Here is a 19,386-nt window from a genome sequence, read left to right on the forward strand (position 1 = left end):
GTATTTAGCATTCAATGGACTATGCTTATTTCCTCACCTTTCACACAATAAAAACATGGAAAAATCAGTACAGATTTTCAGTTTTCACCACTGTTGATACAACAGACTTTTGATTATGCAAAATAAATGCAAAAACCATAAGTGTAACAAAAACAAATTTATTTACATACATACTGAATTCATATTGATAAAAAAGTATATTGCATCATGGAATTAGACATAAAATTTAATATATACATATTTTCATAAAAATGAAAACAAAGAAGTTTGCTTTTTTCCTTGGTGCCTTCCTGCAAATGGTAGTACATAAATTTCAAAGCATAATCTTTTCCATGAGAGAGGAGTGTCCTTGTTATTATTCCATGTGGTTGAGTAGAGACTCATTACAGAGCTGAAACTTTCAAAAAAGAACTTGTTAAAATTATTGAAGAGGAGTGTTACATTGCTTAACAAGTTTTTAACAGAAGAAACAGAAATTTTTTTGGAAATGAATGCTTAAAAGAAGTTTCATGCTTCAAAGCGGTGAAGAATCTGTTGACTTTATTGTTGGCTGGCAACACTGTGGGAGATTTTAAATTAAAACCTGTTTTAGTTTGGAAAATTTGGAAAATCCAAGGGCTCTTAAAGGTTTCACTAAATCAAACCTACCTGTAATTTTGAAGGCTAATAAAAAAGCTTGGGTAACTAGGCCTCTTTTTGTTGATTGGTACTCAGAGTTCTTCTGCACTGCAGTGGAAAGATATTGTGCAAAAAATACCTTGATTACAAAGAAATTCTGATTGTGGACAATGGCGCCAGGACATCGAAGCAAAGGGAGCTTAGAAGATTTGAACGATCATATAAAATTTTTTTTACATGCCTCCAAACACTACATCTGTGATCCGACAAGGTGTTATTGCCACATTTAAAGCTTACTACATAAGGAACACTTTTTCCCAAGCTATTAAAGCCATCAACACTGATGAAAATGTACTGAGCCTAAAGGAGGTTTGGAAATCCTAGAACATTAAAACTGTCAGCTACAACATTTCAAGTGCATGGGATGAAGTGACTCAGAAAACCATGAATGGAGTTTGGAGGAAAGTTTAGAAGGATTGCATACAGGATTCCCAAGAACCTGATGATTCAGTTGAGAATGTTAAGGCCCAAATTGTTGGGCTCGGAAAAGAAGCAGGATTGGACAAAATTGACAATGATGACGCACAAGAGATGATTGACGACAGGGATGGCCTCTCTAATTAAGAACTTGTGAAAATGACAAAAGAACAAGAGTGTGCAATTGAGGGAGAAGATTATCAAGATCCTACAGATGAAGGACCGATAAAGTTGCTGACTGCAAAAGGACTCAGTGAAGCTTTCAAACACTTTGAAAAAGATGTAAGATTATTTCCGGGAGAACAACTCTGACACGGAACGAAGTTCTAAGGTAATAAGAAATTTAAAGAAGAAATGAATCCCTACATGATTTTGTACAACGAGAGGAAGAGGGACAAAGTACAATCCAAAATCGTCACATTTTTGAGTCCAAATATACAAAAACTCGACAGCCCAGGGCCATCAGATTAATAAATTCATGATTTTAATTGGCATTTTAAATTTAATTTTGATACATAATGTAGTTAGTTACCACATCATTACATATGTATGTAATACAGAATATTTTATATGTACAAATTTGTAATGTTAAATATTTTGACTGACATCTGTGTGTCTTTTCACTACCATTTATTATTGATTAGGAAATATCCTATGGCACAGACAGCAACTTACAAATACATATGTTACCTTATGGGAATATGGCACTTGCTTAGCGCTGATTCGCTCAATGCTCTGTTTTTCAGGAACAAATTATTACTAATTTAGGATAACCATATTTTAAAATTAAAAAATGGGACACATCTGCCAAATTGGCATGTGTTAAGTGTGCCCAATGTGATAAGTGCTGAATTGGCAATGTGCATACAAACTGCAAAAACATGACTGCCACACAAATTATTTTAGAAACATGTAGTGTCTATCAAAATGATTGTAAGTGTTGACTATGTTGCTGTTCTGCACTGCAGTTGATTGTTGGATGAGAATATCTCACACACATGGCTGCTTTTATCTAACTTACTTATACAGTTAGTCTCATGTGCATATCAAGAGTGGACCAACTGTGAAAGAATCACCAGGCAAGAGTGAGTGAGAGATCCAACATGCTGGCCAAAAGAACAGACATGCCACAGCAGAGCAACTTACCATGTTAAGTTAAGGGGTAGCACAATTCATTTCAACTGCTATTCACCGTATGGTTGGGCAATCAGAAACAATGGCCTACTCAAGGGCCCCTACCTCTGCCATCATGAGCAAATGAGCCTAGAGTGAGCATGGGAGCAGCAAAGCCACTGGACGACTGGAAATAGGCTGCCCTGGATGAATTTCATTTCCAACTGCACCATGGGGATAGATAGGCACAGGTATGGTGTACTCACATGAGACACTTAACTTCACTACAAAAAGAGAGCTACACAGGCTGATGATCTGGGAAACATTTGGATGGGAGACCCTAGGAACCCAGTACCTATTGATCAGTTTCTTCCTGGATCATAAGCATTTTTCAACAAGACAAGGTTTCATGTCACAGGGCTAACAGTTTAGGACTGATTCAATGAGCATCTAGCAAGTTCTCCATCCTCCCACAGCCACTAAACTCACCCAATCTCAGCCCAAATGATCCACTCCATTCAATAGCCGCCATATGTAGGATGCGATGTGGTTTGCACAAGTTACCATACTTGTGGACATCTTTGAGCACCTTGTAGAGTTTGTCATGGCATATCCAGGCCTAGTCCTTGAGGTTGTCACAGACATTCTCTCAGATATGCCAGACAAGCTGTACTTGCTACCTGGGAATCTGATGGAACTGATATTCGGGTGACACTCAAGTCAAGTGGACCCAATTTCGGCGAAGTCCGGACGGTCTGTGACAACCAAATCCTCTGCTTGCACCTTCACGATGGTGGGACTGTTAGTAATCCTGGGTATAACCTCCATGCACAAGCACATGGTGGGTGACCACCCAGGTGTGAACCAACGTAAGCAGGGGTCGAGGTGTGGCGCCCACACCACATGGAGGAATGCCGCCCCTCTATGTTACCAGGCAGTACTAGGTGGTAGATGACTCTCATCAACCGGTGAAATACCACCACTTTGCTTATTGGAGGCTTGAAGTGGTGGAACCCATGTTTAGTCTCTAGAGCTAAGTTCCGGTCAACCCTTCCCTATCTCTTCCATCATGCAGTATGATTGATGACTTTTGAGGTTATGATGAACGTTGTGGCGAGATCCAATATTCCTTACATTTCGAGGGTACAGCTCTAAAACGGTTTTCGCAGGCCGGCCGCTAGTTAGTACACCGGACCGAACCTATTGGTAACTCTCTAGGAGGCTTCCGGATCAGCTAGTGTATAATCTTGCTACCTCTACTCTGCCAGATAGTGACTGGAGGGAGTCCGAGTAGTGTGTATGCGGGGAGCATTGTCGAGGCCACGTTATGTCAAGGATCTGGGTATATTCTTCCCACATGTACGCCATATCCAAAAATTTCATTACTTCATACAGCATGTCCCACCCACTTTTTCTTCTATTGAATACACCATGAATTGTCAAACTAATAGAACAAGCTTATCTGCGAAAAGATCTAAACCTCCCAAGGATTTCCTAATTCATTTCACAAATATACGTGGTCTCAATTCTAATCTCAACGATGTCCATTTCCACTTGCAGTCTGCCAAACCCCATGTACTTTTTCTGACAGAATCTCAGTTATCGGCTGATTCAACTACTGTTCATCTCAGATGCCCAAATTATTCGCTGTATGATTCCTTTCGCCTCAAAGGTGGTACTTGTGCATATGTCCGTTCTGATATTCCCTGTCAGAGACTTGGCAATTTGGAATCTCCTCTCTTTGATCTTCTCTGGCTTAAAATCTCTCTACCTCATTGTGTCAAATTCATCTGTTGTCTCTACCGTTCTCCCAACTCCACTAATCACTTGGAGCTCTTTGACTTCCTCTCGTTGCAACTTGACTTTCTCCAGTCCAACTTTCCTAACAGTGAGGTAATTTTCCTTGGTGATTTTAATGTTCACAACTCCAGCTGGCTTCCGTTTTCTAGTCACACCGACCCAGCAGGTCGAGATGCTGAGGCTTTTGCAATTACTAATGACCTAGCACAGATTGTTCATTTACCTACAAGAATACCGGACAATCCTAATCATACAGCCAATACGCTTGATCTTTTTCTCACAAACAACCCTTCTAAGTACACGGTGGAAGTGAGAGGTCCTTTAGGCACTTCAGATCACAACTTGGTGATTGTCTCTTCTCCAATGGAACCTTTATCTCATGGCTATTCCCAACCTCGTGTTGTTTGGCATTACAAGAATGCAAAATGGGATGACCTGCGAGACTTCTTTTCTTCTTTTCCTTGGTCGGATTACTGTTTCAAAACTCCTGATGTCAACGTTTGCTCAGATCGTGTCAGTGAAATTATTCTTGCAGGAATGGAATCCTTTATCTAAACCTTGGTTTTCCAATAAATGTGCTAAGGCTGTTCAAGAGAAGAATGTTGCATATCGTAATTGGCTTGTTTCTAATTCTTCAGTTTCATTTTCTGCCTACACCAAAGCTCGCAACAATTGTAAAGCAGTTATTAATCAGTCCAAACTAGAGTTTGAACAGGCTAAGAGTAGAAAACTTGCTTCTTGCCCTAATGGTAGCCGAGCATTCTGGTCTCTTGCCAAAGCTATTGGCCGCAACTTTTGCCCATCTCTGCACCCACCTCTGACCAAACCAGATGGTTCTGTTGTCACTTCAGCCAAGGATAAAGCTGACCTGCTAGCATCCCATTTTTCTTCCAGCTCATGTATTAATGAACTTGGTAAAACACCTCCCACCATTCCCAACACGGTCCATTCAATGCCTCCTGTGGTCTTCCGTCAAAAGGATATCAGAAGGATTTTGATGAATCTTGATGCTAAGAAAGCTCCAGGTCCTGATGGTATTTCTCCACTTGTTCTCAAAATCTGTGCTCCTGAACTTACTCCTATTCTTTGCCGCCTTTTTTCATTTTCTTATTCCAAAGGTGTTTTTCCTTCTGCTTGGAAATTTGCTCATATCCAGCCAGTTCCTAAAAGGGGTGACAAATCCCTCCCATCCAATTATCGTCCCATTGCAATTACTTCTACTCTTTCTAAAGTAATGGAGAAATCAATTAACCGCCAACTCTTAAACTACCTAGAAACCTTCCGTCTGATCAACGATCGCCAGTATGGATTCCGTCGGTGTCGATCCACTGGTGATATTCTGGCTTATGTTACCCATTTATGGACTACTTCAATGGAAAGGTTCGGTGAAACACAAGCAGTTGCTCTTGACATCTCAAAGGCTTTCGATCGTGTTTGGCATAAAGGTCTTCTAAACAAGCTTCCATCTTATGGTTTGCCAACTGTTTTTAGTAATTGGTTATCCAGTTTTCTCTCTGATCGCTCACTGAGGGTGATGGTAGATGGCTCTCTGTCTTCTAACTTCTCCACTAATGCCGGTGTCCCCCAAGGTTCAGTTCTTTCCCCCACTCTTTTCCTCTTGTATATCAATGACCTTCTTCCATTGACTGGAAATCCTATCCATAGTTTTGCCGATAATAGCACATTGCATTCAACTTTCCATTTTGAGAAACCTTGCCCTGCTCAATCAGCTTCAACTTCTCGAAAATCTGCTACCAATTCCTTAAATGCCGATCTTCAGGTAATTCTCCAGTGGGGCAAAGACAACTTAGTTGATTTCAATCCTTCTAAAACTCAGTCTTGTCTTATATCTCGCAAAAAGGATTCTTCTGCTCCTATGCTTATCTTTAGTGACACTCCAATTTCTAGGCAAAAGGATATATCTCTTTTGGGGATTACCTTGACTTCTAATCTCTCTTGGCACAAGCACATTACAAATATTGCTTCCTCTGCATCTAAAAAACTTGGTTTTCTCTTTCGCTCTCGGCGTTACTTTTCTTCCAAACAGCTGCTCACTCTGTATAAATCACAAATCCGCCCTGCCATGGAATATTGTTCCCACATTTGGGGTGGTGCCCCCAAAACCTCTCTCAGGCTTCTTGATTCCATTCAGAAGAGGGCAGTTAGGTTAATTAATGATTCATCTCTAACAGAGTCTCTCCACTCGCTTTCTCATAGACGTACTGTTTCTGCTGCATGCCTCTTCTACAGATATTTCCATGGGCACTGTTCTTCTGAATTGGCTTCTATAATTCCCGCTCTCTCTTTCAAAACAGTCCGAACACGTGCCGCCACCAGCCAACATCCATTTACTGTCCAACTTCAAACCCACAGAACCAACTTTTCATCTTCCTCATTTATTCATTCAACTGCCGTTTTCTGGAACAACCTTCCTTCATACGTATTTCCTGAAAATTACAATCTACAGAAGTTCAAGTCCAATGTCAACAAATATCTTCTTTCGTCTTCTCAACCTCCAACCCAAGCACGGTACTAAGTACTATAGGTTCTAATACCTCTCGTGTTTGGGGTTCACATAAAAAAAAAAAAAAAAAAAAAAAAAAAAGCTAAAGGTGGTGTTCTAATATCTAGAATGTTCAACTTCAATGTGTGCCTTCAAACCAAAAACTTCATTAAAAAAAAAAAAAAGTGCTTATGGTCAAAAGATTATGCAAAGAATAAAACATTTAAATATTTTTGGGCATGCTAAAATTATAAAAATCTAAGTTTAATATTTCATAGTTATCTAAATTTACTTACTTATCTAAGGTGGCAGCAAGAATGTATTTTCCATTTGGAGAAAATTTTACAAATGATACAGGTGGATTATCATCATCTGTAAGAAAAATTATGAATTCCTTTAATATTAGTTTGCCACTCTCTCTCTCTCTCTCTCTCTCTCTCTCTCTCTCTCTCTCTCTCTCTCTCTCTCTATTTCATATTTAGAGTAAGGCATATATTTGCTTAATAATATATTTTGTCCAAGTGAATAGTTTTTTTTTTAATGAAAATTTTCAGGAAATACACGTGAAGGAAGGTTATTCTAGATAACAAAAGTAGAAGGAATAAATGAGGAAAAGTCGGTTCTGTGAGTTTAGAGCTGGATTGGTTAAATGGATGCTGACTGGTTATGTCATGTGTTCAGACTGGTTTGAAAGAGTGGGAAATTACAGATGCTAATTCAGAAGAACAGTACCCAATGAAGTATCTATAGAAGAGACAGAAACAATGTCTATGAGACTGAGTGGACAGATGGTTGGGCAATTAACTTAGCTTTGGAGGTTTTGGGGCCTCAGATGTGGAAACAATACCCCACAGCAGAGCAGATTTAAGATTTGTAGTAAGTAGTTGTTTAGAAAAGTAACACAGAGAGCAAAAAATAAAACAATATTATGGATGCAGAAAAGTATCCAAAATATTGAGTGCTTAAATATTTGTGATCAGGCTATTAGAGAGATTAGAAGTTAAGGCAATTCCTAGTAGAAATGCAATTTTGTCCAGAAATTTGATTGTCATTGAAGATGAGCAAAGGAGCAGTAGAATTTTAAAAAAAATTTTTTTTTTTTTTTGCAGGAAAATAATGCTGAGTTGTAAAGGGATAAAAGTTAACTAAGTCGTCTTCATCCCACCAAAGAATTACCTGTTATGGACTTGGTAGGATTATTTGAGAAGTTGAAGCTGTTTTTGTGCAGGACAAGGTTTCTCAAATTGGAAGGTGGATTGTAGCGTGCTATCTGCAAAATTATGGATAGGAAGAATGTCATTAATATACAAGAGGAAGAAGAATGGAAAAAGGAACTAAATCTTGGGGAAACCAGCATTAGCAGAGAAGGTAGAAGACAGAGCCATTTATCATCACTTGCAGTGTGCATTCAGAAAGAAAACTGGATATCCAACAGTAGGAAATTCACAAGATTGGGAGCATGTTTAGACCTTTATGAAAAACACCAACAAAAGCCTTGGAAGTGTCAAGAGCAGCTGCTTCAACTTCATTAATTTCCACTGAATTTGTCCAAAGATGAGTAGCATAAGCCAACACATCACTAGTTAATCATTTCAGAGTGGCACAGAAAATAAATGGGCACATTTGTCAATCAGTGTAATACTATAGACCAGAGTTTCCAAAATTGTGTGTTCTGCAGAACACTACTGTCCATGAGATGTGAACATGTGTTCTGTGAAAAATCATAATTAATAATTAAAAAAAATAAAATAAATACATTTTGCATATTTGTAGCATACACCACTTTTGTATCATTATAATTGGCAACATTTTTTTTTTCGGTTATTAATATACTGGCAAAGACTAATAATCAAATAGACCAAGGAACACTTTATTTTGGCAGGCTTCTGCACAGAGAAGTAGGCGTAGAGGTAATGACATCTATGGAAAAGTAGCAATGTAGTGATCTAATGTGCAATTCATATGCGATTTAGCCTGGAGTAACACGGGTTGAAGGAGGGGGGGGAAGCAAACCGATATCATAACTAAACTTACTTCCCTGATACATTTTTTTTGATAATTATCAGCATTTCGAAATATTATAATTAAAATAAATGACAATGGAACTGTGGTTGAAAAAAGGAACTTTAAAATGAGAAGCAAGTACTTATAATATTGCAACTGTGGTCGATGAAAACAAACACAATATTGTCACACTTCAAAGTGAGGATGAACAATCGCAGCCTTTTGTTCCCCAAAAATCCTAAGTGAAAAAACAGGAACCAACTAATAAAAGACCAAAATGAAGTATGATGACAGTTATTAATTTCAATTTTACATGTGTTGGAAATAAAGATGCTCCTGATGCACAGTGCATCATAACGTAATAAAATATTAGCACACAGTTCTTTGGCTCCCACTAAATTGTATTTCACAAGTGTTCCGTAAATATATTGTGAGATGAAAAGTATTCCGTGACTAAAAAAGTTTGGGAAATGCTGCTAGACTATAAGGGTATTTCACTGCAGCAGTTGAAATCAAATTGAAATTCATACACTTCACCTGTGTTCAAATTGGATTTAGGAGTTACTTTCTACTCCCACTGAAGATTTAGCATAGAGGCCTCACTGCTAAAGTTTGGAGCAATAAGTTTCAAAACAGCTATCCTGGAAGCATCTTGTAACCATCCAGAGGGGTCTGTTTTGTGGTCCCCCTGGAACTGGTCTGTGGATCCCAGTTTGGGAAACGCTGGTATAGATCACCGGAATACATAAGCTATACCAGTATTTCCCAAACTGGGGTCTGTAGACTAGTTCCAGGTGGGAGTCTGCGAAACAGATCCTATGGAACTAGTCTTCAAATTATTTGTTCTATGTACAGCAAATTGATGATAAATGAAGTTATTATATATTTATGCAAAAATAAGAATAAAGTTGGGTTGTTTTAAACATTGCAAATTAGGGTTTTGATATTTGAAAAAGCAGTTGCTGGTCAAATGGTCCATTTGAATAAATAATCCTTGATATAACTATTGATACACATCACACTAGGATGCACGCAATGCTCCAGGAAGATTTATGGATTAAACATAACTATTTTATAAACAATTGGACGCACGCAATGTTCCAGGAAGATTTATGGATAGGGAAACAATTGGACATAACTATTTTGAATTCCTTTCGGAAGCTCAGAAGGCTTCTATACAAGAACCCTTATGTTCTAAAGTCAATCTTAGGGTTGGGACAGCAAATATGACACTGCAGAAATAGCCGAAGTGGACAATTCTTTTCATCAATAACTTAAAAGTGATCAAACTCTGAATTTTCTTTTCAGAAACCCAGTGGTCATACATATATGCGCATATATACACGCACATATATACATATATATGCACACCAGGAAACAGCCTGGACCTGAATCCTATAGAGAACTGTTGCCATCGTGTGGAATCTCAGTTGCCAGAAAGAAACCAAAGACCCTTCGTGAACTTCAGGAAGCCATAATTCATGTTTGGAACCCCGAACTATCAGTTGATTATCTTCAGAAATTGATCTTGTCAATGCCTCTATGGTGTGCTGCTGTCATCAGAGCCAGAGACGGTTCGACTAAATATTAGTTTGCATCTGATGAATTGAGGGCTTCTGATAACATTTCAGCCATAATTGTCATGTTTACCAAAACTGTTGGTAAACATTGGTTGATTTTTTGGTTGGTTAAAATTTAAATTTTAAATACACACACACACACACGCACATTGTGTATTGTCAATGATATATAGGAATTTTTCTAGCAGGGATAAGGAGGTGATTATTCCCTTGTATAAGGCAATGGTCAGGCCACACCTAAAGTACTGTATACAGGCCTGGAGGCCTCATTTCAAGAAGGATGTAGAGCTGCTGGAATGAGTACAGAGAAGGGCAACAAGATTAGTGAATGGAACAAAGGGATGCTCTTACGAAGAAAGGCTTAAGTTTTGCAAATTACAGTGTCTGGAGACTAGGCACTGCGAGGTGATCTGATAGAGGTGTATAAAGCCTTGAATGGTTTGAGCATGCTCAATGCTGATGGGATTCTTCCTCTTGCTCAGAATAATCACCTGAGAGGGCATAAATTCAAACTGAGGAAAGACAGATGTAGGATAGACGTGTGGAAATTTGCCTTTAGCCAGCGGGTGGTTGGTTGGTGGAACAGACTTCCATCCCTTGTCGTGGAAGTTGATAGCCTAAATAAGTTTAAGGCTCAGCTGGACAGGTATTTCGAACAAACAGAGGGGTGAAGTGGAAGTGGTTATTTTTTATTTATTTTTTTGGCTGATGCTGCATAAGCTTGCTTTCTTGTATCAAATGCCTCTACTAATGCTATACATATACATATTAGCCTTAACTATTAATAAATATCTTTTGTTTATATTTCTATTTGTGATGCTAGTCATTGATATAACATACCATCGCAAAAAAGGGTTAGAAATTTGAAATTCCTAGGTGACGCACTTTCTTTGAACACTAGTGTATATATACATACACGCACATATATGCACACGCGCGCACGCGCACACACACACATATATATAAAACTTCATGAAATATACATATGCCTTATAATTTAAATTTCAACTCTTATCTTCTATACTGGCTTTTCAAATCTATCACGTGCTAATAAATATTTCATGTCAGAAACAAGTCTTACTTCTTTTTTGCTTTTTCCTTTGATTTCAGTGGCTGGTCCTTGAAATCACAGAATATGCAGCATTAAGTACTTCTAATTACTTCTTATTAACTTCTGTCGTAGTTACAATTTCAGTTCCCATTAGCCCTTTACCTATCCCACACTCTACCTGCAAACATATGTATCCATTATGGTCGTTGGGTTCCTTCTGCTTAATTATGGCAGTGTCTCTGGTCCATAAACCATTAATATATACTGTTACATTTTTTGGTAAAATGCTTATAAATAATTTGCATCCCAGAAGACATGTCTAAGTTTTGCTTACACTACCATGAATGGCATTAGTATATACCTTATACTTTCCATATTACTGGCAACTTTACCACATTTTGAAATTACGGTCTACAACCCCTTTTTTTCACTCTTCTTTTCTTTATACCTTCTCTAAATTTTAATTATTTCCTTAACCTTTTCCAATTTCTTACACACGGGATCGCTAGCATATATCATAAATACTTTATATTAGACATCTGAAACTTTTCTGTAACTCTCCACAGCAGTGCAGACTTTTTTTTCTCTCTCTTCATATACCAATTTGACTTCAGTAAGTTTTCCTTTTTCCATTTTAACCTTTCACACTTTGCATCCCACCTCTGTCGGGTCAGCCATGAAATAGATGTATGCCTTATAATTTCAAATGCAACCCTTATCTTCTATATCAGCTTTTCAGATCTACCACGTGCTGCGTATATTTAAAATCAGAAACACAGGCCTTACTTCTTGCTGCTTTTTCCTATGATTTTGGTGGCTGGCCCTCGAAGAAGGCATTGAAATCATAGGATATGCAGCATTAAGTATTTCTAATTACTTCTTATTAACTTCTGCCCCTTTTCTCTCCTTCTGTCTTGTTCTCCGCAATCACAATTTCAGTTCCATTAGCCCTTTACCTATTCCACACTACCTACAAACTTATGCATATATATATATATATTTAAATGAAACTAAATGCAACTCAGCATAACATTTTAAGAGTTTAAGATTCTATATCTATATTATAGCGGTGTAGATACACCATAAATAACACTTAAAGAAAAACCACAGTAGTAGTAGTGTGAAAGCCATCATTTCATCTGTATCTCATATTGTGCTCATCCACACTACTACTGTAGTTTTTCTTTAAGAGTTATCTATGGTGTACCTACACCGATATAATATAGACTCATACTCTTAAAATATTATGCTGAGTTGCATTTAGTTTCATTTAAATATTATCACATAAACCTTTTGTCATCTCTCATATTGTGTGATTAACTTCACAACTGGGTTATCATGTTTGCAATATCAGGATACCTGTCCACCTGCCAATGAAAAGCCAACTAGTTTTGAAACAATGCCGTCTGGGGGGTGTTGGTGCTCACCAAGAATAAGTAACAATAGCCTTCTCTATTAGTGAAGCGTTACTTATTCGAGGTAATACAATACATGGGCAACTCATTGTGAAGGATGAGCACAATATGAGATACAGATGAAATGATACCTTTCACACTACCACTGTAGTTTTTCTTTAAGAGTTATCTATGGTGTATCTATACCGATATAATATATACACACACTGGCATGGCAATATTTCTTACAGATTGCATCAGATAAGATGGACACGCATAGGTGATGTAGTATTACATCAGCTGTTACTTTCAGCTATATAAGCATGCTCTGCAAGAGTTGCAGTCATTCTTAGTTGTGTCAGGATGGCGAGTTACGTGCAGTTGATGCCATGAAGAAAGTGCTATTGTTGCTTTACATGAGGATGTTCTTCCCATCATATTGCTTACAGAATGTCTTGTAATCTGTCAACAGTGAGTAGATTTCTTTCCAAACTCAAGAATGCTGGTTCTTCTGATAGGAAAAAAGGAACCAGACACAAATGAGTATGCCAAAACAGGACCAGGTTTTGAAGCACTTATGTCTTAAAAACCATAAAGCTTCTTTGTCTGAGCTAAAAAGAGAATGGGAAGAACATACAGGAGTGGTAGCAAGTGCAGTAACAGTAGGAAGATGCCTCTTCAAAAATGGACTTGTCATCCTAAGAAGAAGCCCCTCCTCACACAAAAAATTAAAAAGGCCCAATTAATTTGGTGTAAGGAGCATGTCAAATGGACTACTGAGCAGTGGAAGTCAGTTATTTTCTCTGATGAGAAGAAATTTAACCTGCATAGCTCTGATGGGAGACAAATGATTCACCGTAGACATGGTGACACCATTCAGACTGTATGGTGTATACAGTGAAATTCCCTACCAGCCAAATGATATGGGGGTGCATTTCGTATCGCAGAGTAGGTCACCTGCAGTTTATAAAAGGTTCCATAAATGCCAATGGATATCTGGCTATATTGGAAGGTAAATTGCTGCCAACCATTAGAGACCATTTCAACCTGCCAAGTAACTGCATCTTTCAGGATGACTCTGTTCCTTGTCATCAGGTAAAATGTGTATAAGTAGGCACTTCTGTAGTTACTTTAGCTTCATTTCTGCATTAGAGGTTCGACAGTAATGTGTTTACATTTGTTACAGGCGAAAAAATGGTTGGAAGAACGGTCCATTACAACTCTTAGCTGGTCAGGAAACAGCCTGGACTTGAATCCTATAGAGAACTGTTGGCATTGTGTGGAATCTGCAGTTGCCAGAAAGAAATCAAGGACCCTTCTTGAACTTCAGGAAACCATAATTGATGTTTGGAACCAAGAACTATCAGTTGATTATCTTCAGAAACTGATCTTGTCAATGCCTCGGAGGTGTGTTGTTCTCATCAGGGGCAGAGGTGGTTCAACTAAATATTAGTTTGCATCTGGTGAACTTTTTATTTTGTTTTCCATTTAAAATGAATAATTGAAGCAAATTGAGGGCTTCTGATAACATTTCAGCCATAATTGTTATGTTTACCAAAACTGTTGTATAAAGGTTGCAAATGCTCATTTTGGAATATTTTGAGAGCACCTGTCAAATATTACTTAACTATTAATAAATTTTTTTAAAAAATTTCTATTTGTAATGCTAATCATTAATATAACATACCATCACGAAAAAGGGTTAGAAATGTGAAATTCCTAGGTGATGCACTTTCTTTGAACATCAGTGTGTGTGTGTGTGTGTAGGGGGTTCACAAACTTTTTTTGATTTTTGAAGGGGTCCGTAAACTTTTGATTTTTGAAAAGGTTCGTAGATCTCAGTAGTTTGAGAACCACTGATCTATAGAATTTAAAATGGACCCCCCCCCCCCATTTTAAAAAGATATCAGGAACTTAGCCAGAACCATGGACAATGGTATTTTTTTGCAGAGCTGATTTGGTATCAAATTGAGATATGCAGACAACGTCCTTTTAATAGGTATTAAAATAACTATTGACACTATTTAATACAATGCATGAGACTCAAATTTACCCTCAAAGTAGAAACTGATAATAAAATTAATTTTCTAAATCTAACTATAAAATTGGTACAATTTTAGGCACCAAAATATACAGGAAGTCCTTACATTATTACTCACATCATCCTCTATACATCAAAAATGCAGTTCTTTATAATCAGATATATAATGCTATTAAATATAGTCACACACAAGCAGATCTATCCAGAGAATTCCAATACCTTACTAAAAAATTTATCAATAGGAAATATCCATTACAACTAATAAAAGAAACCATTACTAAAGTCCATAATAGCATTAATAGTCCTGACAACATTAATAACCATTTGAATAAGATACACAGACCCCCTTATCGTCCTTCCATACCATCAACAATATGCTATACGGCTTCGACAGATTTTTAAGAATTCAGATATCAAGTTAATATTTACATCTTATAATAAATTAGTTCTAAATTTAATTCATACAGGACAACATATGAGCACATGACACAGGATTATAACAACATTATATATTTGATTAGCTGTCAATCAGATTGTCAAGCATGTTACATTGGTAGTACAACAGCTAAATTTGGAACTTCAAAAATTTCTAACACAAAGTGCCTACTACCATTTTAATAGCTTCAAATCTAATTTATCGGGTACAGAATTTAACACGTGCTCAATCTTGTAATCATAACCCACACATTTATTCGGCTATTACAGTAGTTAAACTGAATCCTAGTTATAAAATTCTTCGAAATGAGGCTCTCATCATTGAATGGTTTAAGTGGCACACATCGTTCAATATATTAAACATGACAGTTCCAATCAACTTCTCCCCTATTTGGAATTTAGCACGTATAAAGTTTCCACGTGCCCTGAAATGCATTTCAGGAACTTAACAAGTATATAACATACTTCGCGTGTTCTTTTTCCACTAAAGCTAACTGAGGATGGTTTCGAAAGTCACTTGTGCGTGGCTATTAGCTTTTGTCTCTTTTTAATACATGAATTTAATAAGACAACTATAGAATGTAACATGCACTTTCCTTTCTTAGGCAAATTTTAACACGTTTTAACGCTCGTAATTTTTATTTTATTATTATTATTTTTTTAAATTCATAATTACACTAAGTTACGAAAAGCTACTAATTGGAATTTAAAAAAAGTTTTATAACTACTACGTACCTGTTATAAGTTTCATCAAACCAAGTGGATTACTATGAGGTGAGTGCTGAAAATTAAGCTATGCTATACTTATGATCTAGTCTACAGAAATTCAAGTCTAATGTCAACAAATATCTTCTTTCGTCTTCTCAACCTCCAACCCATGCATGGTACTAAGTACTATAGGTTCTAATACCTCTTGTGTTTGGGGTTTCTATAAAAAAAAAAAAAAAAAAAAACACATTCATTCTACTCAGTTGTTCCTATGGTGTTCTGAAAGAAGGAAATTAGAAAAATCCTGAACAACCAATATAAAGTCTCTGAGCCCTGATGGCATTTCCCCATTTGTTCTCTAAACTTGTGCTCCAGAGTTTACTCTTTCATGTTGCCTTCTTAGACTCTCCTACTCCATTGGTGTTTTTCCTTTTGAATGAAATTATTCATGTTCAGCGAATTAACAAAAGGGTGACAAATCCCTTCCATTTAATTATTATCCCATTGCCCTTAACTCAATTCTTTGCAAAGTAATAGAGAAACCTATCACCCACAACCCTTACACTATTATACAAAATCTTCCATCTGATCAACAATGCTAATATGGATTCCACTGGCATCAATCCACTGAGATATCTAGGCTTATGTTACTCTTCTTTGAAGAAATTCAGTGAAAAGTTCGCTGAAACTAAAGCAGTTGCTCCTGACATTTCTAAGCTTTCAACTGTTTGGCATGTGTCTTCTAACCAAGTTTCCATCCTTGTTTTTTGCGATGGGTAGCCAGTTTTTCCTTACAGTTCATTGTGGATGATGGTATACCTCTTTTATAACTTCTTCAATAATGCCAGTGTTTCTCAAGGTTGTTCTTACCCCTACTCTTTTCCTCCTGTATACTAATGACAATTCTACACCACTGTTCATAGTGTTGAAAATGACAGCACACTACATTCCATTTTCAGATAAATGTGTAAACTGTGTAAACAGTTCAAACTTCTTAAACAATCCTAACAAATTTCTTAAATTTCTTAATTGCAAGTAATTCTTTTTTAAATGGTGCAAATGAAGTTTGGTAACTTCAGTCCTTCCAAAATGGTGTTCCCATCCTCATCTTTGAGATCACTTCTTGACAGTTGATTTCTAGACTAAGACCATATATCTTTATCATGGATAAATTGACTTATGATACATTCTGAAACACAACAAATATTGCTTCCTCTTCACTGAAAAGGAAAAATCAGATTTTCTGTTTTACTGTCTTCTTAACACTTACTGACTTTGCAGAAATATCAAATCTGTCCCAGTGTAGAATACTGGGCTAAGGTAAAGAAAGCCAACACGAGAACCATGGGAAATTTCGGGAAACTTTTACCTGTAGAGGCAGTAAAAGTCAATAACGATGTATTGATTAGTTTTTTTTATTATTATTATTATTAAAAGCAGATTATTGGAGTTCACAAGTGGGCTGAATTTACTTATGGGTACACCCTCCAGACTGTCTCAGTCTAAGGGTGTTTCTCTCCCCTTCCCACTGTTTTAACCTGATATGAAAACAGCTTCTACAGAAGCTGCATGTTATCGATAGTTGCAGTAGAAGTCATTTTGTATTGGGTTAAAACAGCAGAAAGTGGGGGATAAACACCCTAAGACTGAGGCAGGGTGTACCCGTAAGTAAATTTTAGCCACAAAGACATTACTCACGAACTCCAATAGTCTGCTCTTAATAATGAGAAAAAAACTAATCAATACATTGTTATAGACTTCTACTGCCATTACCAATAACACACACCATCTGTTTACTGGGAATGCAGGGAGAAGCTGTGGTACCAGGAAACACATTTGACCGCTAAAAGTTTCCTGTAGTTCTCGTGTTGGCTTTCTTTACCTTTGCTGAATATTGTTCCCAAACCTGGGTGGTGCTTCCAAAACCGCTTAAGCTTCTAGTAATGATTGTTTCATACAAACTATCTCCACTCTATCACAAATATGTTCAGTTTCTGCTGCATGCCTTTTCTATAGATATTTAAATAGGCATTCTTTAAATTCGCATCTCTCTCTCAAACCCGTTTAACACACAAATTAGTTAACATCCATTCAACTCCAAACTAAGAACCAATTTCAAAATTCTCAATTTATTCCCTCTCTATATCTGTTCTCTGGATCTGTGCTCTTCACAATATGAGCGACACCTGATGGTGTGCAGTGATATAGACTATAAAATATTTAACGGCAAAGGCCTCATGCTACAAGGTAAAATGACCAACATATAGGTTACTGCAAAAGCATCATTTTAACGTAGCACCATCAGGCATCTCTCATATTGTGAAGTTATACTTCATAACTGGGTTGTCACTATTGCAACCCCAGGGTACCTGCCCACCCACCAAGGAGAAGCCAACAAGCTTTGAAATGTGCCATCTGGGTGGTGGTATCCACTGAGAATAAGTAACAGTGGTCTTCTGCACCGGTGAAGTGTTACTTATTCGAGGCAGTACAATACCATGGCAACGTGTTGTGAAGGCATTCACAAGGAGAATGCCTTCCAAAATGATGCCAACTGCCAATTTAATTAATTAATTTAACCATTTTAGTAGATGGCTACGTTAAAATGATGCTTTTGCACTAACCCACATGTTAGTCATTCTACCTCGTAACATGTCTTTGCCCTTAAATATTTTATAGTCTATATGAAAGTGTTAATTAAATACTGTAATTTTATTACCAGATCAGTTTCCTTAAAATTATATTTATAGCAAAATCTACGAATAAATATTTTATTTATACTAATATTTATCTATTTGGCATAGTTAATATTTAAACACTAATATTTATATATATCCCAACTGGTATAAATCTTACTACATTTCTGATCTAAAATAAAGAGGAGTTAACTCATCTCAAATACAGGATATAATATAATTAAATGGACAAATTTTAAAAATGTATTCTAACTGAATTAAATAATAACATAACGTGAGTTGTCCATAGCAATAGTTAGCACATTTTTTTACACATTCAATGTGGAGCTGCAAAACTAGTAGCATTCATAATTCTGTTATAAAGCTCCTGCAGCTTTGCAGGCAAGGCTGGTGTGTATTCCTCATTTTTTATGAATCTCAAATGCAAATGAATTTCATTTTTTGCATACAAGTTGTACACTTGGTCGTCGACTTATGACCGGCCGCACTTACGACCACAAAAAAAAATAAAATAAAATAATAAATAAATTAATAATAAATCAGGAAGTCACTACTGAGGATACCTATAACCCAGGTGAGGAGGAGGCACATCGATGATGGGAGGCCTGAGGACAGCACCAGGCACATACACTCAGTCGCTCTCTCTCACATACACCCAGTCGCTTTCAAGCATCTGTTGCGTGTGGTGTATTAATTAAAATTAAAATTAAGTAAAAGGAAAATGCCTTCATCTACATATACGCCAGCTAAGAAGTCAAGGAAAACTATTGATTTAGAGTGTAAAATGAAAATTATACAGCAGTATGAAGACGAAAAGAAAGTGAATACGATAGCACGTGACTTGAAGTTATCACATTCCACGGTATCGACGATACTTAAGGACAAAGAAAGAATTCGGGAAGCTGTGAAAGGTTCTGCACCTATTAAATCTACAATTTTAACCAAACAACGACAGGAACCCATACA

General features: G+C 37.0%; 1 protein-coding gene across 2 annotated transcripts in view; it reads right to left on the reverse strand.

Annotated features, from left to right (window-relative positions):
* The window catches only part of wds (WD repeat-containing protein wds), a 302,400-nt gene that overhangs the window by 108,063 nt on the left and 174,951 nt on the right, over positions 1-19,386 (reverse strand). For both annotated transcript variants that reach the window (XM_090371872.1, XM_090371871.1), the window contains exon 10: positions 6,808-6,883. In XM_090371872.1, coding sequence (XP_090227998.1) covers positions 6,808-6,883 — 76 coding nt within the window. The remainder of the gene's footprint in view (positions 1-6,807; positions 6,884-19,386) is intronic.

The sequence above is a fragment of the Mastigoproctus giganteus genome, chromosome 4 (genome assembly GCF_048544385.1).
Source record: "Mastigoproctus giganteus isolate SK-2022 chromosome 4, ASM4854438v1, whole genome shotgun sequence".
Lineage (NCBI taxonomy): Eukaryota > Metazoa > Arthropoda > Arachnida > Uropygi > Thelyphonidae > Mastigoproctus > Mastigoproctus giganteus.